This window comes from Rattus norvegicus, chromosome 1, assembly GCF_021556685.1.
Source record: "Rattus norvegicus strain SHRSP/BbbUtx chromosome 1, alternate assembly SHRSP_T2T, whole genome shotgun sequence".
Classification (NCBI taxonomy): domain Eukaryota; kingdom Metazoa; phylum Chordata; class Mammalia; order Rodentia; family Muridae; genus Rattus; species Rattus norvegicus.
Genome location: NC_141534.1, coordinates 187,624,228 through 187,651,405, shown reverse-complemented (window position 1 = coordinate 187,651,405; position 27,178 = coordinate 187,624,228). Strand labels below are relative to the sequence as shown.

At 39.1% G+C, this 27,178-nt stretch overlaps 1 protein-coding gene across 1 annotated transcript in view; it reads right to left on the bottom strand.

Annotated features, from left to right (window-relative positions):
- Nucleotides 1-27,178, bottom strand: part of Abca15 (ATP-binding cassette, subfamily A (ABC1), member 15) — a 120,023-nt gene that overhangs the window by 81,610 nt on the left and 11,235 nt on the right. The window contains 6 exon segments of the mRNA NM_001106293.2: nt 634-768; nt 10,220-10,398; nt 10,991-11,164; nt 15,164-15,281; nt 15,785-15,901; nt 16,231-16,490. Of these exon segments, the coding sequence (NP_001099763.2) occupies nt 634-768; nt 10,220-10,398; nt 10,991-11,164; nt 15,164-15,281; nt 15,785-15,901; nt 16,231-16,490 (983 nt within the window).

Sequence of the window (27,178 nt, the reverse complement as noted above, 5' to 3'; positions counted from 1 at the left end):
TAGAGAAAAGATAAATGTTGCACCTAGATGGATAAAAGAAAAATAGAGACTGCTTATAATATAACAAAGATAGGAAGAGTCTATAAGAGAATAAACACCATCTACATTCTGGAGTGTCTTCAAGCTATAGAGTTAGGAGCTCAGAGCTCAAGCTTACATAGGCCCTTGAGAGAGAAGGAAATACTAGAAAACGTATGAATCACTTGAGCTTTATACTTAACGATAACCCAGCAAAACTGTTGGCTCAAGTGTCACTTCCACCTCCCCCGAAAACCACCCAGGGCAAAGGAGAAAGCAGCAGATGAATGGAAAACATTAGCACATGAAGATTGATATTTATGCACTCAAGGTTGCAAAGCTCCATTAGATACTACTTTAAAAAGGCAGCACTTACAGACTATACACCACAGTTCATATGGCTCAGATTATCTTCTAGTAGAAGAATTAAATATTCATTAAGTACTGAAAGATAACATTTTTTCTTTCTCTGAGAAGTAAATACAATGACTATGACCTATTAGCATAAATAAATAAAAATTTTGAATATTTGGGTGTTTCTCACATCAAAAGTTTACAGTAAATACAAATTAAATCCCAGCCTTGTTAGGAAGAGGGTCATGGGACAATGAATACCTTGTGTAGGTGTTTGATCTGGATGCCTGCTGTCAAATCAGTTGGTTCAACTTCAAAATACTTGCTTTCAACTCTCTTACAAAATTGGGTTATTTCGGGTTTTTGTTGACGTGATTCTCCAAACCAGTAAGAGTGCTAATTAAGGAATAAAAATAATTTAATTGGTGGCATGGAAAAGAAAGAACATGATAGAAAACACTTTAACCTAATAGTGTTTGTAATGAGTTAGGCTGCATACAATTTGTGAGATCAGATTTTGGAGCAAGGTAGCTATAATTTGAATCCCAATGGCTCAGAATATACTATCATATTAAAATCATAGCTATTTGAGATGGACTCCATACCCAGACTCCCATGTCCTTCTCTAGACTCTAGTCTGCAGACTCATGTCTTTGGATCTAGCTTGGTCAGTACCCCTGCAAACAGATTCTCATTTTTCTTTAACCCTCCAGCCCTCTGCTGGGACTCACAGCAAATGCCCAGTCTTAGTCTGGCCACCCACACCTGTGCAGCACAAACCCTAAGGCCCCCAAGGATCCCATATCACCTACCACTGTCTAGTCCAACATCTCCTGGGCTGCAGCCAACCTCTAGGTTTCTACTAGGACCAAGCCTCACACCTTAGCCTCAACCTACCTGGTTTACCCTGGTTCTTACAATCTGTGCACCAGCCTAGACTAGCCTTTCCATTGCCTCACTGCAAGGCAGCTTAGGTTTGAGCCAGAATCCTCACCACCGATTCACAAAACCACAAGACTCCCTCACATTACACCCAGATTTATCTATCCCCACACTTTGGCTTGGAGCAGGAAACACAACCTGTACATCAGGACAGCCCCCTCTGTCCACCCGATTCCATCCAAGACATTCCCAGCCTCTAGTCCCAACCAATTCCACAGTCTCTCTTCCTCAATCTGTTTTGTCTCTAGCAAATTTAGAACTAAAAGGAAAGCCTATATGAGCCAAGTAGAAAATAGAACATTAGCTCTCAGAGATAAAATAGAGGATCAAAACCAAATAATCAAGGAACAAAAAGTTAAAAAATACAAATAACTGGAATTTTGGCTATTTTATGGGTTCCTTTTTCTACTGCTCTTCTCGACACCTATTCCACCCTTCCAATTCCCCGGACACTAGGTAGGAGAGAAAAAAGGATGAGGGGAAAGGGGATGTCTATATCATTAGATTACTTCCTGTTGATTAGGGGTGTCAAGTTCCTTGGGACCAAGTTTGATATTTACTGTCAGGATATCCAATTTCAGCCCCTTGACAAACCATAACAAACTGCATCCAACCACCAGCTGGCCAAACAGTCCCCTTTATCAGGAATCTAGCATGTGGTCTCTCTCTGTCTCTGTCTCTGTCTCTGTCTCTGTCTCTGTCTGTCTGTCTGTCTGTCTCTCTCTCTCTCTCTCTCTCTCTCTGTGTGTGTGCGTGTGTGTGTGTGTGTGTGTGTGTGTGTGTGTATCCTCTGAAAAGTCTTCAGAATTCCAAACGTCGCACACTCAAAAAAACTTTCTGCAGATGGCAAAATCATGCCTCTGCTAGAGCATGAGGCAAATCATAACCAGCTGCCAGCTGCTGTGGACAATGTGAATCAGCCCCATATCCCACACCTGGGATTAAAACAAAAACATAATCTTGTGATATTTCTGTGATTATAAAGAAACCAAAATTCTCACTACATATATGAAAGGAAACACTTGGGAAATGTGGAACACCATGGAAAGGCCAAACCTTCAAATTATAGGGACAGATGAACGAGATGTCAAGTGAACAGCATAGCCCAGATTATTAACAAGATCATAGAAAAAATCTTTCCAAATGAAGGAAAGACACACCCATAGAGAAATAAGAAGCACACAGAATACCAAAAGGCAACAAAATTCCCATGGTATATTATAGTTAAAACACTAAGTATATATAACAAAGAAACATATTGAAAGTTGCAAGAGAAAAATATTCCAGTCACATGTAGAAGTATACCTATCAGGGTAACAGTTAATTTCTCAGTGGAAAGGTTGAAGCTGGAAAACCCCAATGAAATCCATTCCAAATCCAAAAGACTATGACAGACAACATTAAATATTATACACCAACTGCCATGATTGAAGGAGAAAGAAAATTTTTCCACAACATAAGCAGACTGGAAAACTAATTATTCCCAACAAATCAAAACTAAGGAAGATACAGGAAGCAATATTTTGGGCTGAAGAAAAAGTGAGCAAATCAGAGAGACTTAGAAAGACATATGAGGCCATAATTATTAAAACATGAAGGGGCAGACCTCCTGAGACTTCAGGACAGACTGCCACTTCTGCACACATCTACCCACATCCCCGGTCCAAGGGGAAACTGCACAGTGCCTTTGGACACAAGAATATAGGAAGTCAGCTGCCAGTACCTGTGGTTCTGGTCTGCGTCCAGGACTGAACTGAATTTGTCAAACAGCTCCTGTACCCAAATCCCGTGGGGGAGAGAGCTGGACCCTCAGAAGTGTGGACACTCCTGAGACATCAGAGAAGACTACCCTCTGCCCACATTCCTGACCAAAATGGGAATCGTCTAGTGACAACTGTGCCCCCTGGGTACAAGGACCTAGGAGCATCAGGGACAGGACCCTTCTTTTTTTTTTTTTTTTTTATTAACTTGAGTATTTCTTATTTACATTTATTTTTTTTTTGGTTCTTTTTTTTTTTTTTCCGGAGCTGGGGACCGAACCCAGGGCCTTGCGCTTCCTAGGTAAGCGCTCTACCACTGAGCTAAATCCCCAACCCCTTCTTATTTACGTTTCGAATGTTATTCCCTTTCCCGGTTTCCGGGCAAACATCCCCCTAGTCCCTCCCCCTTCCCTTCTTTACGGGTGTTCCCCTCCCCACCCTCCCCCCATTGCCGCCCTCCCCCCAACAATCATGTTCACTGGGGGTTCAGTCTTAGCAGGACCCAGGGCTTCCCCTTCCACTGGTGCTCTTACTAGGATATTCATTGCTACCTATGAGGTCAGAGTCCAGGCTCAGTCCATGTATAGTCTTTAGGTAGTGGCTTAGTCCCTGGAAACTCTAGTTGCTTGCCATTGTTGTTCATATGGGGTCTCGAGCTCCTTCAAGCTCTTCGAGTTCTTTCTCTGATTCCTTCAACGGGGGTCCTATTCTCAGTTCAGTGGTTTGCTGCTGGCATTCGCCTCTGTATTTGCTGTATTCTGGCTGTGTCTCTCAGGAGAGATCTACATCCGGCTCCTGTCAGCCTGCACTTCTTTGCTTCATCCATCTTGTCTAATTGGGTGGCTGTATATGTATGGGCCACATGTGGGGCAGGCTCTGAATGGGTGTTCCTTCTGTCTCTGTTTTAATCTTTGCCTCTCTATTCCCTGCCAAGGGTATTCTTGTTCCCCCTTTTAAAGAAGAAGTGAAGCATTCACATTTTGATCATCCGTCTTGAGTTTCATGTGTTCTGTGCATCTAGGGTAATTCAAGCATTTGGGCTAATAGCCACTTATCAATGAGTGCATACCATATGTGTTTTTCTGTGATTGGGTTACCTCACTCAGGATGATATTTTCCAGTTCCAAACATTTGCCTATGAATTTCATTAAGGCATTGTTTTTGGTAGCTGAGTAATATTCCATTGTGTAGATGTACCACATTTTCTGTATCCATTCCTCTGTTGAAGGGCATCTGGGTTCTTTCCATTTTCTGGCTATTATAAATAAGGCTGCTATGAACATAGTGGACACGTGTCTTTTTTATATGTTGGGGCATCTTGTGGGTATATGCCCAAGAGAGGTATAGCTGGATCGTCAGGTAGTTCAATGTCCACTTTTCTGAGGAACTTCCAGACTGATTTCCAGAATGGTTTTACCAGTCTGCAATCCCACCAACAATGGAGGAGTGTTCCTCTTTCTCCACATCCTCGCCAGCATTTGCTGTCACCTGAGTTTTTGATCTTAGCCATTCTTACTGGTGTGAGGTGAAATCTCAGGGTTGTTTTGATTTGCATTTCCCTTATGACTAAAGATGTTGAACATTTCTTTAGGTGTTTCTCAGCCATTCGGCATTCCTCAGCTGTGAATTCTTTGTTTAGTTCTGAACCCCATTTTTTAATAGGGTTATTTGTCTCCCTGCGGTCTAACTTCTTGAGTTCTTTGTATATTTTGGATATAAGCCCTCTATCTGTTGTAGGATTGGTAAAGATCTTTTCCCAATCTGTTGGTTGCCATTTTGGACAGGACCCTTCTGATCCCTGCTAGAGCCTAGAACTGAAAGACAGGCATCAGGAGTGCCTACACACCTGAAATCAGAGCTCCTGTTCTCAGGAAAGGCTGAAAGAAAACAGGAAAACAGTTTTACAGGAGTGCTGACTCAGAGGCCTACAGGAGGGTCAGGTCACTCTCAGAAACAACAAGACAAGCAAACACTGGAGGCAACCTGATGACTAGAGGCAAACGCAGAAACCTAAGCAACAGAAACCAAGACCACTTAGCATCATCAGAGCCCAGTTCTCCCACCAAAGCAAATACCGGTTATCCAAACACACCAGAAAAGCAAGATTTAGATTTAAAATCACATTTTATGATGGAGGACTTTAAGAAACACATAAAGAACTCTCTTAAAGAAATGCAGGAAAACACAAGTAAACAAGTAGAAGCCCTTAGAGAGGAAACACAAAAATTCCTGAAAGAATTACAGGAAAACACAACAAACAGGAAAAGGAATTGAATAAAAACGTTTGTTCAGGATTTTAAAATGGAAATAGAAACAATAAAGAAAGCACAAAGGGAGACAACCCTGGAGATCGAAAACTAAGGAAGAGACAAGGAGTCATAGATACAAGCATCACCAACAGAATACAAGGGATAGAAGAGAGAATCTCAGGAGCAGAAGATACCATAGAAAACATTGACACAACTGTCAAACAATGTAAAATGCAAAAATCTCCTAGTCCAAAACATCCAGGAACTCCAGAGCACAATGAGAAGATCAAACCTAAGGACAATAGGTATAGAAGAAAGTGAAGACTCCTAACTTAAAGGGCCAGTAAATATATTCAACAAAATTATAGAAGAAAACTTCCCTAACCTAAAGAGAGAGATGCCCATAAACATAAAAAAAGCCTACAGAACTCCAAAGAGATTGGACTAGAAGAGAAATTCCTCCAGTCGTATAATAGTTAAAACACCAAATGCACAAAACAAAGAAGGAATATTAAAAGCAGTAAGGGAAAAAGATCCGGTAACATGTAAAGGCAGACCTATCAGTGCTGTAACGGACCAGATATAGATCTCTCTTGAAAGACACATCCAGAGCATGTCCAATACAGAGGTCAATGCTAGCAGCAAACCACTGAACTGAGAATAGGATCCCCTTGGGGGAAATTAGAGGAAGGATTGAAAGAGTTGAAGGCGCTTGGAACCCCATAAAAACAACTATACCAACCAACCAGAGCTTCCAGGGACTAAACCACAACTGAAAGACTATACATGGACTGACCCAGGGCTCCAACTGCATATGTAGTGTAAGCGATGGGTGTTGGGTGTATCTGGAAGAGAATGGGGGACAAGAGACACGAAGAAGGATGCCAAAACAAGAGTCTGATCAAGGCGATAATTTTATTTTTCCCCAAGGCTGAATTTATACCATAACATGGGTAACAAAGGGAGCGGGGAAGTGTGAAACATTTATGCAGGACAAGGACACAGTATTCGTGTGGTCAGGGAATCGGCTGATGTTGACAGGATGTTAGAAAGGTCACAGGTTTGTCATATTATTAGTCAGCAGGAGAACTTTATCATATTATTATTTATCTTGACCACCAGATTTGTATTAGTCTTCTGCAGCTGGCTGGGGATTTTCCATGAACCCAGTCATACTTAACTCAAATCATAATAATAACATCAATAATGGAGGGCTTCAAGGGCATCGCTCCCAACAATGTAGCAGAGAATAGCCATGTTGGGGCACCAGAGGATGGGGAAGCCCTTGGTCTTGCCAAGGTTGCACCCGCAGTGCAGGGGAATGTGGGGGGCTAAGGGGATGGAGGAAACATCCATATTGGGGAGTGGCAGGGGTTGGGGGCTTATGGACAGGAAACAGAAAAGGGAATAACTTTTGACATGTAAGAAATATATCTAATAAAATAATTAAAAAAAACAGAAACAAAACAAAACATGAAGGCTCATGGAGATACAAAACAAAAGCAAAAGTTGGCAGCATAATGACTACAATTAACACACACATTTCAGTAATAACTTTAAATATCAATGACCTTAATTCCCTAATCAAAAGACATAGACCAACTGAATTGATCAAGAACAAAGCCCAGCTATTTGCTCCCTACAAGAAACATATCTTAGTCTTAAGACTAAGGTTGGCGCCACCTTTGAGTAAAAAGATGGGCAAATGTAACCCAATGATATAGAACCAGGAACCAAACAGTTGCCACCACTCTAATATCTGAAAATATAAACTTTAGGCTTTAAATTAGAACTAATCAGAAGTGATCTTTCAAAGGACATTTCCCAAGAAGACATTATTATCTAACATATTTGCCCCAAACTCAGCATATCCAATTTCACTAAAAGAATAGTCTATTGTTGGATTTAAAGACAGTGATTAACATTAATTAGTACTAGGTAATTTCAATATTTTACTTTCTCCAGTAGACCATGTCATCTGGACATACGTAACCAGAGACACATCAAGAGTAAGTTGACATCATATAACAACTGGTCTTAACATATATCTATAGTTATTTAATTCAAACACCAAAGACTTAATTTTGTCTTCTGCTGCACATGGAAGCTTGTCAAAAAAATAGACTACACCCTGGAACACAAAACAAATCTTTATAAATTCAAAGATTAAAATTATCCCTTACATCCTGTCTGAAAATAATTCAATAAGGTATAATTCAATAGAACAACCATGTTCATTGTGGTTCTATTTGCAATAGATAGGAAACACAACAGCCTAAATTACCTTCAACTGATTAATGAGTAATGAAAATGCATGGCAAACACACTGTAAAATACTACTCATCTGTAACAAAAATTAAATCACTAACTTTTAGAAAAGATCATATTAAATGAGGCAAACCAGATCTAAAAATCCCATGTTCTTTCTTATTGGGCTCCTAGTTCCAAACTTCAGATGCAAATACATATCATAGCTTATAGTAACTACAGAAACCAAAAAGGTAAAATGGAACTGTTGCCAGCATTGGGGAGCAATGAAGAAGGGAAAGGTGGGGTGTAAATTATCTGATCATGGAAATGGGAAAAGAATGGGCTTCTTAGAAAGGGTGAGGGAGATAATTACAGAAGAAAGTGGGAAGAGCATACAGGGAAATAGCAGAGACAAGTGATCTGGCAGGGGGAAAAGGACAGACAGTTGATGGAAGAGGAATGGAAGTAAATGCAGAAGAAGGAAGGAATTGGGTTAAGTAATAAAAAGGATGTCTGAAAGGGCCACATATATATTATTAATTATTTACCAAAAATCTCATTTACTCATAACTCCATGTATAATCCCATAATTCACATAATTCCTTGCATATAAGTATATACACATAGAGTTTTAGTAAACTTTTCTTATCTGGGCTACTTGTTCTCTCTCTCCAAGAGTGAAAGAACACCCATTTAAAAAAAAACACTCCAATACCAGACATGAGAACCTGTCTTTTGAGCTGTTAGTCAAGGCTGTCCAAGAGACTCCCAAAACATACAGCCTATTGATGCTACCCTTTGTTACCTTTCCCCTTTATAATCACAGAAATATCACAAGATTATGTTTTTGTTTTAATTCCAGGTGTGGGATATGGGGCTGATTCATATTGTCCACAGCAGCTGGCAGAAAGTAAATATTGCTAGAGACACCATGCACTTTAGATACAGGGCCAAGAATCTACTATGCTGAAACTGACCTGTCTGCCCCCTCTCTGAGGACTAGCTAGTGGAAAGCACCATGCAAGCTTCCAAAGGCGGAAGGCAGCCAACAGTTCTAGCCAGCCTATAAACCAAATCAATGACGAGTCTGGCATGATAACCCTAAAGGCGTAATAGTGGCATACTTACCTTAGTGGTAACCAACAGTTCTCTTGAACTGTCTCAAGAAGAAAGAGACCATGCCTGGTTCTAGAAACCCAGCCAACCACTCAGGGTTAGTGAAGTCATAGCTATTGGAGGAGAATCTACAGCCACGACCTTATTAAACCAGCATAATAGCTAACAACGATCTATAAACACTTGTTTTTAAACCCACAGATAAGTGTAGCCTTCACCCTGCATCAAGGGAACTTCTATTTGCAAAAATGGAGACCATAACAGAAAAGTACAGGCAAACAAAAATGCAGAGTCCAGTCCCAGTGGATTCATTTACAAAATGCTGTCACACTTATGGCTCAGAGAATTATAAAAGAGGGTCTGAGAAGAGTCTAAGAGGATCAGGGAGCTTGATTATGTCTCCTAGTAATATCAGAAGTTACACTCGTAGAGTCTCGCCAACACAACCTTAATGGGAGCTGAACAAGGAACATGCCAAACTAGAAAGAGAAGATCTGATAAGTCCTCAACCCTACACAAAACCTATAGACAATGGAGGAACTCTGGGAGCAAGAGTTGGCCTTCCCCAGGGGAGGGGGGTAGCACATCCATTGGTTGTCTAGTTTTAAGTGGTTAGTCCTGAAACTTACATACAGGTAGCATTAGTGGACTGAAAAGACTATGTTTAAGAATCTATGTGTATATACATACACATACATTATATTTTTAAAAAGAGGACATGGATTTGAAGAATAGGGAGAGGTATATAGGAGCACCTGGAAAGAGGAAAAGAAGGGAGAAATATAATTAAAATTATTATCTCAAAAATAAAAAGATCCTGCCCCACAAAATTAAATATTTGAGAAGAATAGAGGAAAACTAACACAAACTGATATCCCAGAGAGAGTCCTAAATCTGATCTCTTCTGAGCAACATATAGGCCCATGATTTTCATCTATTTCCTATAGCTCTGACTGTGAGAAACACAGACAAAAGACAGTGATGAGGATCAAAATATGATTTAATTTCTTTGTGTTAATGTCCAGAGTTGCAGTGTTGCTAAGTTCTTTAAAAACACATAGTCTTTCTGTAACACAGTCCTGCAAATGCTGTGGATTGATTACTCACCGTTTGTACAGTTTGGTAAGTTTCCAGCTCTTACCCATGAATTGTTTCCTCCCATACAATTATAGATATCTGCAATAATAATTTAGGACGCTAAGATTTTATTTCCATTATGTGTATGTGTGTATGTGCGTGTGTGTGTATATGTGTATGTGCGTGTGTGTGTGTGTGCGTGTGTGTGTATGTGTGTATGTGCGTGTGTGTGTGTGTGTGTGTGTGTGTGTGTGTGTGCGCGTGTGTGTGTGAGCATGCATGAGGGCTCAGGCTGTATTAAGAAAATGGTATTGAATTAGTATAGAAAATTCTCCTGTCTGTTCTACTACCTCAGTAGTAGATAGTATAAAACTGACTAGTGGTTGTTCTTTTAAGATGTTTTAGAATAAATTCACAAGGATTCATTAAAAAATAACAGGCACCAAGACTCACCATCAAGAAAAAGTTCCACGGCTTTGGCACACCGTACTCTCCTGGAAAGACAGCTTCTATGTACCAGGCCACAAGGCCATATATGAAAGCATCAACTAAAAGCATTCCTAGCACATAGGTAAATAAAAGGCTGTCTGAATCCGTTGGTAGGAATATGTTACTCCATTTCATTCCAGTTTCTAAGACAAAGCAAGAGACATTCAATTAGGTGCCAGAGGAACTAAGATAGGTCTACATCTGTATCATAATTGAGTCACTTGTTGGTCCTTTCTAGAGGTTTCTATGCAAGTCTAATACCTTCTGATAACCTTAGAATTTAGGATTCTAAGAGGTTACCTGAATAAGTAACTTGAAACTATCTCTCACTATACACAGAGAAAATGAATGGGATAGAAATGAACTACACAAAAGTTAGGAAAATAGAACTTAATAAAATTAAGCAGAGCTATGTATCCTCATGATGGTTCACCTCCTCACCATGACGCATGCTAACATCTCACTGGAATGCATAATGTTGGAGAAATGTTATCACTGAAGTGTAGGGATAGATGCCTGCTACAGCAGAGACAGAAAGGAAATTTCTGGACTGCCAGAGAGACTGTGAAGCCACTCATACACTTAATATGCTGGTATAAAGTAGAAGAAAATTTGGGAGGACAGTTTAGCAATCGAAAATAAATTAAATTAATCAAAATTAAACTATGATTAACCAGTAAGATATCAATTATGTATCTACTAGAACACAGGAAAATTTACAAGGTCACTACTCACTCCTTGTTTCTGCATTGACTAGGAATCTAAATCCAAATGCCATCCCAACATTGAAGTCGAAGGACCAAATCAGCTTCTGCCTGGGTGGCATGTGCTCAAAGCTTTGATTCATTGTAATAGCTGGTAAGTAGGTGAGGAAAAAAAGGAAACTTCCCAAGCTCACAGCAAAACTGACTGCAAATGCAAAGGAAAGGGTGGTCAGTTTAAGCAATTTTAAAAAATCTAACATGTAGATTTGGTTTTTTTCCAAGTGTACACTGAGATAGGCATTACAAATAATGAAAACATTTGTGTTATCTACCCCTGTTTTCCCCAGGACATAAATGCAATGCCTGGAGTGCCTGTGTGCACAGGATATTTCTGACAAGGAGCTCTGATCAAAAAATAAGGAGCTCTTTTTTTTTTTTTCTGAAATCGTTCATTCTATATGCAGTGATTATGAGCATCATACCAGTTAGTAGAAATTTACAATTCTATTTATTACCAATTAACCTAAGAAATTATAACTATTGGAATAATCAAAATATTCCTCCAGGCGTTATGAGATTCAGTCCATGCCTTGGTAATGGATGGGAAGAAGCATCCTTAAATAAATCAAAACACTACAGTTTAACGTTTAAAACAGCAACAACAAAATCCCAACTAGATGAGTATTTAGGAGTCCCAAATGTGATTCATTTTCAGAGTTATCATTTAAAAATAGTTGAAACATTGCTGTATTCAGCAAAGAATTTTGAAGCATGCAAACAAAATGGTATGAGCTATTCAAATACAAAAGGAGAAAGAAAGCACACAACACAAAGAAAACATTTGCCCTGAGAAAGTCAGATACTGAACTTATTAAACAAAGACTGTAAATCATCTGTCTTAAATATGCTCAGTTTCTGAAAAGAGAGAGGGGGCGGGTAGGAAAAAGATAGAGACAATCAATACTTATCAAATGTATAAAGACAACCAATGAAGTAATGGAAATTATAAAAATGAACTATACAGATGCTCACACTGCAAACTAAAGTATACAAAATGAAGAATTTACATGTCTGGGGAGACAAATGGAAAAAAACTCAGCAGTTAAAATAGCACAATGAACATTACACAATTTTAAGGAGCAGAAAGAAAAACAAAAGCTTGGCAGAATCTAAGAGATCTGGGGATCACTGTCAAAGTCACCTCCATATGCAAACAGCAGCCACAGAAGAAGAAAACAAGCATTTGATTAGAACTGTGGTTGAAAATCACTACATTTAAAATAAAAAGGCATACACCTCATCTAGAAACAACAACAATTAAATCCCCACACACAACTTCAAATAGGGAAGTCAAAGAAACTTACACTGAGGCACATCAAAAAAAAAAAAAAGGCACTCAAGTTTAAAAGGTGGAGAGTTGGCAAAATAAAGTGCTGGGGGAGTTACTCAATGGTAGTGTGCTGAGGTCCTGAGTTCCAGTAGAAACATTAGAAAACAAACTGTAGAGTATGAAGGGAGAGAATTGTCAAGTACAGAATGGCAGCATAGGTAGGAAGTCATGGGATGATGTTGTGTAAATAAAACAAAGATTTGTCAACCAAGAATTATGCATGAGGCAAAGCCAGCCTTCAACAATGTAAGAAAGACTTTCTGGTTCTGAGACCACACATCAGGAGCTTGGTGTCCTTAGTATTTTTTTTGTTATTTTGTTATATGATTTACTAATAAGAACTAAAAAGCCGGGGAAAACATACTCCCTCTAGTTATCTTTCTGAGAGGAGAGGATATCCCATTAATACTTGCTGGAGCTCTGCAGAAGTATTTTTATTATTGTCACTGATGCTAAATTCATAAATTGCTCACAACAGGACATTAATTATAATTTACATAAGAAAATAATCAGAAGCGAGATAGAAGAGGAAATAAGATGAGAATACAAGACGGAAGACACAAGAAAGCAACAGACGAGGCATATAAAATAGATGTCTGAGTGTCAGATGCCAATCCTTCCTGACCAGTTACCATTACCTTACTTGTTCACAGCAAGTTAGTTAAGTAGCCTTAGTTAAATCTTGGAGCGGTAAAGGAGATAGAAGCTATTGCATGTCCAAAGATACATTACATTAATTATGAATCTAGAACAAAATAACTCATGCCAACACCCAGAAAGAGTGAAATGGCTAAACTATCAGACAAAATGATAATTTCAGTAAACAAAGGGCACTGGATAATTTTTGAGATAAGGCCTTGTTATGTAGGCATGGAACTCACTTTGTAGACCAAACTGCATTCCAACTTTTGGTACTCTTCCTGCCTCGGCCTCTGGAGTGCTGGGATCATAGATGTGAGCTACCACACCTGCCCAGCATGGCCACAGTTTCCAGAAGAGAAAACACACTTAAACTTCGTTAGAAACTGATGAAATGCAAAGTTACTATTCATTTCTCTTTTGTGGTGCTGACAACTGGCAAGGACATAGAAAAACAGAAATTCTCACCTTCTAACAGGACTGTAACTTCACACACACACACACACACACACACACACACACACACACACACACACACACACACACCGCCCCACAAAACGCAACTTGGCCTGTGAAGCGCAAGGAAGAAAGCTTTATTTGTCTCTGTTGTTAGAGATGACTCTAAGCACAAAGTATATAACCCAAAGAATGTATGAATGAATGATTTAAGGATGAAGGAGTAAATATCTACATCCATTGATTTTTTTCTATTTTCATCTTTCAATCATTTAAAAATCTTTCAAAACCTACCTACTACCTAAGTCCATCTTTACTTGTGATGCTGTGACCTCTGACCCTTTTTTGGGTATGCTGTGATTTAGTAATTTTCATTGCTCTATGCGTGTCCTTTGCTGGTGACTAGTTTCCCATGCCATCGTTAATGTACTGTGGGGTACACAGAGTAAACATTATTTCTGGATATGTCTGGGTGCCTCCAGCTGAGGTTAGCATTTGAATGTGTGGACTTACAAACCTATCTGGTTGCCCTGCCTTACATGAGAAGACACCGTCCTACACTAAGAACCTGGGAGGAACAAAAATATGGAGAGGAAAAGAATTCTCTTTTTCTTCCTGACTGCTCTCATGGCCAGTACATCAGTCTTGTCCTGCCCTGAGACTAGACTAACATCATTGGCTCCCCTCAGTCTGGGGTGTTAGGATACATACTGGAATTTATCACTGGCTTCCCTGACTTGTCCAGTCACAGATTTCAGATGGTAGGACTCTTTGGCCTCCATAAACAAGCAAATTAATTTATCATGTTACCCTTTATTTCCAATTGTTTCTGCTTCTTTGGAAAACTCTAAAATAATTTTTGTGCCTGTGATTGATATCCATACACCAAAGGTCAGTGCTAATCACTCTGTGTTAGTCACTGCATTTCAAATACACAACAGACCAACACCAAGTGTTTAAGTGCAAGGAACAATTCTGTTTTTTTTTCTTGTTTTTCTTGTTATCTGATACATGCAGTCACTGCTCTGTCCAATTCAGAAGCCATTTTCATCTCAATATGCGTGGTGGAAGGGCTAGATGGATACCATACAAGAGATAGTCTAAGTCTAGAAGGAACCCCCAAGTATGATCAAATATGATCATACCACCATTCTCATTCTCACCCAGTGTAGTTGATTGTTTCTTCTTCTTCTTCTTCTTCTTCTTCTTCTTCTTCTTCTTCTTCTTCTTCTTCTTCTTCTTCTTCTTCTTCTTCTTCTTCTTCTTCTTCTTCTTCTTCTTCTTCTTCTCTTCTCCTTCTCCTTCTCCTCCTCCTCCTCCTCCTCCTCCTTCTCCTTCTCCTTCTCCTTCTCCTTCTCCTTCTCCTAATTCCTCTTCCTCCCCTCCTCCTCCTCCCCTCCTCCTCCTGTCCCCCCTCCTTCTTCTTCCTCTTCTTGACAAAATCTCATATAGTCTAGCTGGCTTCAAACTTGCTATATTGTTGAAGATGTCCATAAACTCCTGATCCTCTTGCTTCTGCTTCACAAGTACCAGCATTACAGTGTGAGCTATCACTGAACATTCTCTTCACTTCAAGTCATTACAAGGACATAGGACATCTCAGTTAGAGCACTGAGATTGCAGCTGTGGCGGTAGTTAACATTTAATAGGAGCTTTCAAATATAGCATTTGGTTTGGTTTGTTGATTTGGCTCTTTTCCAGGAAGAGCCATCCACTCACCTCTATTAAACAATGTGCTAATCATAAAACTGAAGAATATCGAGGAGATGGCATAAAATAACAAAAGGATGAAGACAAGGATTGGGTCATTGTATTGGAATATTGGCGCAGGATCAATCTAGCAAAATAATTAGAAATCCAGTTTAGTCAGTTACGATGTGTTATCACAAGGCATAAAGAAAGAAATATCCTTAAATATTTTATCATTCCTGGTCAACCCTAGTGACTCTCTCATGGAGATAAAGAATTAATACTTTTGGGTCTTATAGAGCCCAGACTGGCCTTGAACTCTCTATGTAGCTGAAGATGACATTCCTCTGCCTGCTACGATTACAGGCATGCAGAATGAATCCCTATTTATGCAGAAATCTGCCTATGTCAGGCAAGCATCTTTAAAGTCACATCTCCAGCACCAAACAACTGATTTCTTGAAGAAAGTCCTCCCACCTTGACTTGAACTGAAGGCAGTGGAGAGAACAAGCAGCCTTTGAGATTCTACAACCAAGTCCACAAAGGCTAAGTTCCCTCTTCCCAGCAACCCTAAGTGTTGGGTTGGTTTTGCACTCCTGCTTTCTCTCCTTAAGTTTAGCCATTGCATGCTGGAATCAAAAAGACACTTACCTTGACAAATAAAACAATGCACATAAATATAATGTTAATAAAATACAAACAGAAGAAGGTGAAGAAATAGGCAATCCAGAACATCCAGTTTCTCAGTCCTATCATGAGCTGGTATTCCTGTGGGAGAATTATCACAAATTGAGTATCATGAACACACACACACACACACACACACACACACACACACACACACACACACACCAGTGTCTTAGAGCTCTCAAAATGTACTGACATGTTATCTAATTTCATATATATGTCCCATATCTCCAAGTTACACAGGCTAAGACTAAAGGCCAGAATTTCATGTTAAGTTCATTAATTGTAAGTGAAACAGAACTGTCTATCAATTTTGAATATGAAGAAGTAATTCAACCTTCCATATAAGTTCATGCCACACTTTCAAAATTTTTTAATGTAAATGGTGTCTATAAGAAAAATAGAGTTACCTTTAATCGGTTTTCCTTTTCCCACACAATGGACCAAACTAAGATAAGATGATTCAAAAAGAAGATACTTGCCACTGTTAGAGGGACAAAAGTATTAGCAAACAAATAGAAGTGATCATGATAATATGCAGGGTATGGAAATCTCTGAATGAAAAGGCTAACATCATTGAAGAGTGCCGTTGCAGCAGCTCCACCATGGTGGAGCATGATGGCCTTGTCTAGGGCATGTTGCACAGCCAGGAATCCTTCAGTAATGTACCCTAAAGGAGAAAATAAAGATTGCTAAGTAAGATGACTAGCAGCAGCTGGACTGAACAAGGAAAAAAGCAAACTCATTTACCTAGATAATTTATGTATTATCTAGGACTATTCAGGCAGTGAAGATGATATCAGAGAATTCTATGACTAAGGCATGATTCAGCCACCTTAGTCTGTGTGAACTCAGTGGGATGTTCACATGATGAAATGGGAGATGTCTAGCAATGTTAGCTTCTGAGACCCTATGCCTCTGTTGGGTGATGCATGGATTGTATGTCAATGGAAAAGAGCAAAGCCTCTTCTCTATGTCTAAGATCCTTCCCCTCATTTCTCCACATTAAACACAGAATGAGTCCATTTGCTGTGAATAAAGGTGGCGTGGCTCTTCCTTTCTGAAGCGTTAATGACTTTCTACTTTCTCTTCCTGTTATAGATAGGTGCTTAGAGTAATTTGCTACACACAATTGGTGAGATTAAATATCTTTGTTTTGTTCCTAACATCTGGGGTTGGGGGGTGTGTTCACAATGTTGAATTCCTAAGCTACACATTTTCCACAGGTGTGCTTTATTTGAATAAGTATATAGTTACAAAAGCAGTATAGAAGGCTCTTGTATGCCATACATCTTCAATGAGAGGCTGGATTACTCCATGCCATCCTGCACAAACAGAAATCACCCTGTGACATTGGAATTTCATGAGAGGGAAGGGTTAGGTTTTTAAAAGTCTCAAAGGGCTCTTAGAAAGGCAATACTGAAAAGACTGAGAAAGACTGCTGTCCACCCTGTGCCACATTCCGTTAGTCTCATGTGCTATGTCATCACAGCACACTTTTCAAGACCAAGAACTCAACACCAGCATGATGCAATTCATACTACATTGACTTAATGTGTATTTCACTAGCATTGCATTTTCTTAATGCTCCCTTTCTGTTCCAGTTTCCTGTGCAGATTGGGGCATTGCATGGTCTCCTCTACTCTGTGGAAACTTCTCATGATTTCTTTTTCCCTTTTTGTGAAAAATAGATTCCCCTCCCCCGAATATATCCTGGTAACTGTTTCCCCTCCCTCTACTTATCCTAATAACTCCCCATCTCACTTCCAATTCAAATCTACCCCCTTCCTGTACTCACTGAGAAACAGACATGCTTCTAATGGGTAATAATAAAGTATAAGAAGATAAAACAAAAGCTAACACGTTGGACTAGAACAAGACACACAAAAGGGAAAGAGCACAAGAGCAGGCACAAGAATCAGAGACCTACTCATTTACACTCAAGAATCCCACAAAAACACTAAATTGGAAGCCATAATATATGTATACAAAAAAGTTCCATGGAATCCCTTGTACCCTGAGGTGAGGAATTTGATGGAGTCATCCCATTTAGGGCTGAGTGTCCCAAGGTCTTTATTCTCTGCATAATTTCTGCTTGTATGTCTCTGTATTTGTTCCCATCTGCTGCAGGAGAAAGCTTCTCTGATAGTGACTGAGCACAGCACTGATTTATAAGTATAGCAGAATGTTATTATGAGTCATTTTATTGCTCTCTCTACACATTTTTAAGAATAATAGTATTTGGTTTTTACTATATGTCCCTGGTTATCTTGTCTCAGGTTATTGGTGACCAAAGCAATGTTGAGTGTGGCTTCCATCTTGCAGAGTGGGCCTTAAGTCAAATTAGATATTGATTGGTTACTTCCATGAACTTTGTGCCACCATTGCACTAGTATATCTTGCAGGCTGGAAACCATTGTAGATCAAAGGGTTTGTGGTCGGGTTGGAGTTTACATTTCCCCTTTGGTAGTAGGCAGTGTACCTTTCTGTACCAAAGGTGCTAGCCCATAGGGAAGAAGACTCCATTGTAGGCACCAGCTTGATTTCTCCATGTCCAGTGAGTTGCATAGGTGTTGTCTTCAGCAATGTGGCTGGCTGTAAAGTTTTGGGGAGCAACCTATAGCCTTGACAACACCCTTGGTAGTTTAGAGGTTCCCATGGGAACCCTTTGGCCAACATCTCAAATAAATGTGAACCAATCCTTCATTTGATGACAAGAGATGTTCAGTTGTGGCTTGGTCTCTACAGTATTTGGAGAATTCATGTAGAAATCAGCAAAGAAAAAATAAAGTGTAATATAGTATATATGGCATACATACTATACCATATAATTAACATATTTTATATATTTTTCTACTCTATTATAAAGTTTCTATACTACTCCTCAATTGTCCTTACTTTTAGCTGTCTCTTCCTATGTTCCCTCCCTTGTTTCCCTTTTGTTACCTCTTCTCCACTTGATCATTCTGTTCTAGTCCAACCCCCATTCATCCATAACTATTCTATTCCTCTTTCTAGAGATATCTATCTCTACCTCCATAATTCCTTACTCTGTTAACTAACTTCTGTGGTTCTATGGGTTGTAGCTTGTTTATCATTGATTTAACAGCTTATATTCATATATAAGCAAATATAGATATTTGCCTTTCTGGGTCTGGGTTCCTTCTCGCAGGATGATTGCTTTCTAGTTCCATATATTTACTTGTGATTTTTAGGACTTCATTTTTTAACATCAGAGAAACACCCTGTTGTCTAAGCATAACCCCTTTTGTAATCCATTCACACATTGGGAGACATCTGGGTTGTTTCCAATTTCTGGCTATTACGAACATAGCAGCAATGAGCAGCAGTGAATTTGATTGAGCAAGTGCCTCTGTAGTAGGATAACACATCCTTAGGATATATACCCAAGAGAGATGGAGCATGAGATAGGCCTATCCCAGCTAATTGAGGAATGGCCAAACTGATTCACATAAAAGTTGTATAAGTCTGTACTCCCACCAGTAACGGATGAGTATTATCCTCACTCCACATCTTCACCAGCATGAGCTGCCACGTGTTACCAAATGTCACTTTGCCATTCTGATGAGTGTAATGTGGAATCTCAAAGGAGTTTTGATTTTCATTTCTCTGAGGACTAAAAATGTTGAATATTTCTTTAAATATTTCAGTGTTTCTCCTCTATAAAGAATTCTCTATTTAGATGTGAACTCCATTTTTATTGGATATTTTAATTTACATTTCAAATGTTATTCCCTTTCCTAGTTTCCCGTCTATAAACCACCTATCTCATTCCTTCTCCGTATTCTTGTGTGACAGTATTGCCCCATCCACACACCCACCCTTTTCCAACTCCCTGCCCTGATATTCCACTACACTGGGGGCGGGGGGAGTAGAGTCTTTGCAGGACCAAGGGCTTCTCCTCCCATTGGTGCCCCAAAAGCTGCTATGTATGCAGCTGAAGACATGGATCTGCCCATGTATACTCTTTGGGTGGTGGATTAGTTCTTGGGAGCTCTGGTTGGTTGGTATTGTTGTTCTTATGGGGTTGCAAGCCCCCTTCAGCTACTTCAATCCTTTCTCTAACTCCTCCAATGGGGACTCTGCTCTCAGTTCAATGGTTGACTGCTAGCATTTGCTTCTGTATTTGTCATGTTCTGGCAGAGCCTCTCAGTAGACAGCTATACCAGGCTCTTGTCAGCAAGCACTTCTTGCCATCAGCAATATTGTCTGGGTTTGATGGTTGTATATATATGGGCTGCATCCCCAGGTGGAGCAGGCTCTGAATGGCCATTCCTTCAGTCTCTGCTCCAAACTTTGTCTCCATAACTCCTCCTATGAATATTCTGTTCCTTCTTTTAAGAAGGAGTGAAGCATCTCCACTTTGGTTGCACTTCTTCTTGGGCTTCATGTGGTCTGTGAGTTGTATTTTGGGTAATTCGAGCTTTTGGGCTAATATCCATTTATTAGTGAGTGCATTCCATGTTTTTTGTGACTGGCTTACCTCACTCAGGATGATATTTTTCTAGTACCATCCATTTGCCTATGAATTTCATGAAGTCGTTTTTAATAGCTGAGTAATATTCCATTGTGTAGATGTACCACATTTTCTGTATCCATTCCTCTGTTGAAGGGCATCTGGGTTCTTTCCAGCTTCTGGCTATTATAAATAAGGCTGCTATGAACATAATGGATCACGTGTCTTTGTTGTATGTTGGGGCATCTTTTGGGTATATGCTCAGGAGTCGTATAACTGGGTCCTCAGGTAGTACTATGTCCAATTTTCAGAGGAACCTCCAAGCTGATTTCCAGAGTGGTTGTACCAGCTTGCAATCCCACCAAAAATGGAGGAGTGTTCCTCTTCTCCACATCCCCACCAGCATCTACTATCACCTGAGTTTTTGATCTTAGCCATTCTGACAGATGTGAGATGGAATCTCAGGGTTGTTTTGATTTGCATCTCCCTGATGACTAAGCATGTTGAACATTTCTTTAGGTACATCTCAGCCATTCGATATTCCTCAGCTGAGAATTCTTTGTTCACCTCTGTACCCCATTTATTAATAGGGCTATTTGATTCTCTGGAGTCTAATTTCTTGAGTTCTTTGTATATATTGGATATTAGCCCTCTAGCAGATATAAGATTGGTGAAGATCTTTTCCCAATCTGTTTGTTGCCATTTTGTCCTTAGAACAGTGTCCTTTGCCTTACAGAAGCTTTGCAATTTTATGAGGTCCCATTTGTCGATTGTTGATCTTAGAGCATTAGGCATTGGTGTTCTGTTCAGAAAAATTTCCCCAGTACCCATGGGTTTAAGGTTCTTCCCCACTTTTTTCTTCTATTAGTTTGAGTGTATCTGGTTTTATGTGGAGGACTTTGATCCACTTGGTCTTGAGCTTAGTACAGGGCAATAAGAATGGATCAATTTGCATTCTTCTACATGCTGACCTCCAGTTGAACCAGCACCATTTGTTGAAAATGCTACCTTTTTCCACTGGGTGGTTTAGCTCCTTTGTCAAAGATCAAGTGACCATAAGTGTATGGGTTCATTTCTGGGTCTTCAATTCTAATCCATTAATCTACCTGCCTGTCCCTAACAGTATCATGCAGTTTTTATACAGTTTGAGGTCAGGGATGGTGATTCCCCTAGAAGTTTTTTATTGTTGAGAATAGTTTTCACTGTCCTGGGATTTTTGCTTTTCCAAATGATTTTGCAAATTGCTCTTTCTAATTCTATGAAGAAATGAGTTGGAATGTTGATAATGATTGCACTGAATCTGTAGATTGCTTTCTGCAAGATGGCTACTTTAACTATATTAATCCTGCCGATCCATGAGCATGGGAGATCTTTCCATCTTCTGAGATCTTCAATTTTTTTCTTCAGAGACTTGAAGTTCTTGTGATACAGATCTTTCACTTGCTTGGTTAGAGTCACACTGAGGTATTTTATATTATTTGTAGCTATTGTGAAGGGTGTCATTTCCCTAATTTCTTTCTCATCCTGTTTATCCTTTGAGTAGAGGGAGGCTACTGATTTATTTGAGTTAATTTTAAATGCAGCCAGTTTGCTGAAATTGTTTATCAGGCTTAATAGTTCTCTGGTGGAACTTTTGGGGTCACTTAAGTACTCTATAATAGTGATATTTTGACTTCTTCCTTTTCAATTTGTATCCCTTTGACCACCTTTGATTGTCTGATTGTTCTGGCTAAGACTTCAAGTACTATATTGAATAAGAGAGAGTGGGCAACATTGTCTAATCCCTGATTTTAGTGGGATTGCTTCAAGTTTCTCTCCATTTAGTTTGATGTTGGCTAGAGGTTTGCTGTATATTGTTTTACTATATTTAAGTATGGGCCTTGAATTCCTGATCTTTCCAAGACTTTTACCATGAAGGGGTGTTGAATTTTGTCAAATGCTTTCTCAGCATCTAAGGAAATGATCATGTGTTTTTTTTCTTTGAGTTTGTTTATATAGTGGATTATGTTGATGGATTTCTGTATATTGAACCAGCCCTGCATCCCTGGGATGAAGCCTACTTGATGATGATGGTTGATCATTTTGACGTGTTCTTTGATTTAGTTTGTGAGGATTTTGTTTGTTGCATCAATATTCATAAGGGAAATTGGTCGTCTGAAATTCTCTTTCTTTGTTGGGTCTTTGTGTGGTTTATGTATAAGTGTAATTTCGGCTTCATAGAAGGAATTGGGTAGTGTTCCTTCTGTTTCTATTTTGTGGAATAGTTTGGACAGTATTGGTATGAGGTCTTCTATGAAGATCTGATAGAATTCAGTACTAAACCCATCTAGTCCTGGGTTTTTTTCTGTTGGCAGACTTTTAATCACGTCTTCTATTTCTTTAGGAGTTATGGGGTTGTTTAGATGGTTTATCTGTTTCTGATTTAACTTTGGCACCTGGTATTTGTCTAGAAAATTGTCCATTTCCTCCAGATTTTCCAATTTTGTTGAATAGACTTTTGTAGTAGGATCTGATGATTTTTGAAGTTCCTCCAATTCTGCTGTTATGTCTCTCATTTCATTTCTGATTTTGTTAATTTGGATACTCTCTCTCTTCTCTGTGTGCCTTCTGGTTAGTCTGGCTAAGGGTTTATCTTTCTTGTTGATTTTATCAAAGAACTAGCTCCTGGTTTGTATAGTTCCTTTTGTTTCCACTTGGTTGATTTCAGCCCTGAGTTTGATTATTTGCTGCCATCTACTCCTCTTCGTGAATTTGCTTGGTTTTTTTTTTGTAGAGGTTTTAGGTGTGCTGTCAAACTGCTAGTGTATGCTCTCTTCAGTTTCTTTCTGGAGGCACTCAGAGCTATGAGGTTTCCTCTTAGTACTGCTTTCATTAGGTGTCATGAGTTTGGGTATGTTGTGCCTTCATTTTTATTAAATTCTAAAAAGTCTTTTATTTCTTTCTTTTTTATTCCTTGACTAAGTTATCATTGAATAGAACATTGTTCAATTTCCATGTGTATGTGAGCTTTCTGTCATTATTGTTGTTATTGAAGACCAGCCTTAGTCTGTGGTGATCAGATAGGGTGCATAGGATTATTTCTATCTTCTTGTATCTGTTGAGGCCTGTTTTGTGACCAATTATATGATCAATTTTGAAGAAGGTACATGAGGTGCTGAGAAGAAGGTATATTCTTTAGTTTTAGGATGAAATGTTCTATAGATATCTGTTAAATCTATTTGGTTCATAACTTCCGTTAGTTTCTCCATGTCTCTGTTTAGTTTCTGTTTCCAATGCTGAGAGTGCAGTGTTGAAGTATCCCACTATTACTGTGTGAGGTGCAATGTGTGCTTTGGGCCTTAGTAAGATTTCTTTTATGAATATAGGTGTCCTTGCATTTGGAGCACAGATATTCAGGATTGAGAGTTCATGTTCATGGACTTTTCCTTTGATGAATATGAAGTGTCCTTCCTTATCTTTTTATAACTTTTGTTGAACGTTGATTTTATTCAACATTAGAATATCTACTCCAACTTGTTTCTTGGGACCATTTGCTTGGAAAATTGTTTTCCAGCCTTTTACTCTGAGGTAGTGTCTGTCTTTGTCACTGAGATATGTTTCCTGTATGGAGCAAAATGCTGGGTCCTATTTCTTTTTCCAGTCTGTTAGTCTATGTCTTTTATAGGGGAATTGAGTCCATTGATGTTGAGAGATATTAAGGAATAGTGATTGTTGTTTCCTGTTATGTTTGTTGTTTGAGGAGGAATTGTGTTTGTGTGTCTCTCTTCTTTTGTTTTTTTGCAAGGAGATTACTTTCTTGCTTTTTGTAGAGTATAGTTTCCCTCCTCGTATTGGAGTTTTCCACCTATTATCCTTTGTAGGGCTGGATTTGTGGAAAGATACCGTGTAAATGTGGTATTATCATGGAATATCTTGTTTTTTTCCATCTATGTTAATTGAGAATTTTGCTAGATATAGTAGCCTGGGCTGGCATTTGTGTTCTCTTAGGGTCTGTATGACATCTGCCCAGGATCTTCTGGCTTTCATAGTCTCTGGTGAGAAGTCTGGTGTAATTCTGATAGGTCTGCCTTTACATGTTACTTGACCTTTTCCCCTTATTGCTTTTAATATTCTTTCTTTGATTCGTGTGTTTTCTGTTTTGACTATTATGTGACAGGAGGAATTTCTTTTCTGGTCCAATCTATTTTGAGTTCTATAGGCTTTTTGTATGTTTATGGGCATCTCTTTCTTTAAGTTAGGGAAGTTTTCTTCTATAATTTTGTTGAAGATATTTATTGCCCTTTAATTTTGGAATCTTTGTTCTCTTCTATACCTAATATTCTTAGGTTTGATTTTCTCATTGTGTCCTGGATTTCCTGGTTGTTTTGGCTTAAGAGCTTTTTACATTTTACATTTTCTTTGACTGTTGTGTCTATGTTTTTTCTGGTATCTTCTGCCCCTGAGAAGATCTTCTATCTCTTGTATTATGTTGGTAATGCTTGTGTCTATGACTCCTGATCTCTTTTGTAGGGTTGTCTCACTTTGTGCTTTCTTTATTGTTTCTATTTCCATTTTTAGATCCTGGAGGGTTTTGTTCAATTCCTTCACCTGTTTCATTGTGTTTTCCTGATATATATATATATATATATATATATATATATATATATATAAAGTTAGTAGTCTTTTTTTAAAAGATTTATTTATTTATTTATGTGAGTACACTCTCGTTCTCTTCAGAGACACCAGAAGAGGGCATCTGATCTCATTACAGATGGTTGTGAGCCACCATGTAATTGCTGGGAATTGAACTCAGGACCTTGGCAAGAACAGTTAGTGTTCTTAACCTCTGAGCCATCTCTCCAGCCCTTTCCTGTAATTCTTTAAGGGATTTTTGTGTTTCCTCTTTAAGGGTTTCTACTTGTTTATCTGTGTTGTCATGTATTTATTTAAGGGAGTTATTTATGTTCTTCTTAAAGTCTTCTATCATTGTCATCATGAGATGTGATTTTAAGTTCAAATCTTGTTTTTCCAGTGTGTTGGGATACCCGGTATTTGCTTTGGTTGGAGAAGTGGACTCTGATGATGCTTCAGTTGCTTCAGTTCCTGTACCTGCCTCTTGCCATCTGGTTGTCTCTGGTGTTAGCTGGTCTTGCTGTTTTTGACAGTGGCTTGACTCTCCTTTATGGCTGTGTGTCAGCACTCCTGGAGCCTGGCTTTCTCTCAGCAGGATCTAGGTACAGAGAGCTGTCAGAGCATGTCAGCTCCAGGCACAGGCCAAAAGCAGAAGGGTCCTGTCCCAGACTGCTTCTGGGTTTGTATGTCCTGGGGGCTCCAGGCATATCCCTTGTTGCAGAAGTGGTGGTCTTACCTCTGCTCTGAGGTGTGTCAGCACTCCTGTGCCTGGCTTTCAGCTCTGGGTACAGGCAGAGACTGGAATTATATTTCCTCTGACTGCTCCTACATTCCTGTGTCCAGAGGGCTCTAGGTGGGTTCCTCTTGTGCCAGGAATGTGAGCAGAAGTTGTGGTCTCCCCTGAGCTCTCAGGGTTGTCCACACTTCTAAGAGTCCAGCTCTCTCGCCCAGGGGATTTGGATACAGATAGCTGTGGGACCAAGTCAGCTCCATTTTTAATTGGGTTATTTGTTTTCTTGATGTCTAGTTTCTTGAGTTCTTTATCTGTTTTGGATATTAGCCCTCTATCATATATGCAGTTAGAAAAAAATATTTTCCTATTGTGTAGGCTCCTGTTTTGTCCAGATGATGGTATTCTTTGCCATGCAGAAGATTTTCAGTTTCTTGAGGTCAATTAATTGTTGATTTAGTGACTATGTTAATTGTGTTCTGTTCAAAAACTCTTTTCCTCTGCCATTATGTTCAAGGCCTTTCTTTTTCCAGTGTGTGTTTCTGGCTTCTCTATTAAAAGTTAGATGCTCACAGTTGTGTGAATTTTATGCCAGGGACTTCAATTTGATTCATCTGATCAACATGGCACTTTTTTTGCCAATGCCATGTGGCTCTTACAACTGTAGTACAACTTGAAATCAGGATTGATGACAACTCTAGAAGTTCTTTTATTATTCAAGATTGTTTTAGCTATCCTTGTTTTTTGTGTTTCATATAAAAATGAAAATTGTCCTTTTGAAATTTGTGAAGCATGTTGGAATTTAGATGGGTATTGCATTCAATCTGTAGATTACTTCAGGTAGGATGTCTGATTTTACTATATTAATCCTTCCGATCCGTAAGAATGGGAAATCTTTCCACCTTACGATAACTTCTTCAATTTCTTTCTTCAGTGCCTTACAGGTTTTTTTTTTCCACACAAATCTTTCACTTGCTTGGTTAGATCCTTCAAGATATTTTATTATTTGAGGCTATTGTGAAAGGTGGCATTCCCCTGATTTCTTTCTAAGACCACTTGTTGTTTGTATATATGAAGCCTACCAATTTCTGTGTGCTTTTACTTTTATTAAATTTTATTTTTCTTGTATATTTTATGTATTTACATTTCAAATTTTATTCTTTTTCCCCCTCTCCCATGCTTCTCCCCTCTCCTCCCGCTTCTATGAGGATGCTTCCACTCCAACTCACCCTCTCAAACCTCAATGTCCTGGCATTACCCTACATTGGGTAAATGAGTCTTCATAGAACCAAGGGCTTTTCCTGATATTGATTCTGGACAATGCCATCTTCTGCTACATATGTAGCTAAAGTCATGGGTCACTCCATGGGTACTCATTGGTTGGTGGTTTAGTCCCTGTGAGCTCTAATGGGGTCTGGTTGGTTGATATTGTTGTTCTTCCTATGGAGTTGCAAACACCTTCAGCTACATCAGTCTTTTTTCTAACTCCTCTATTGGGGTCATCTTGTTCAGTACAATGTTTAGCTGCAACCATCCTCAT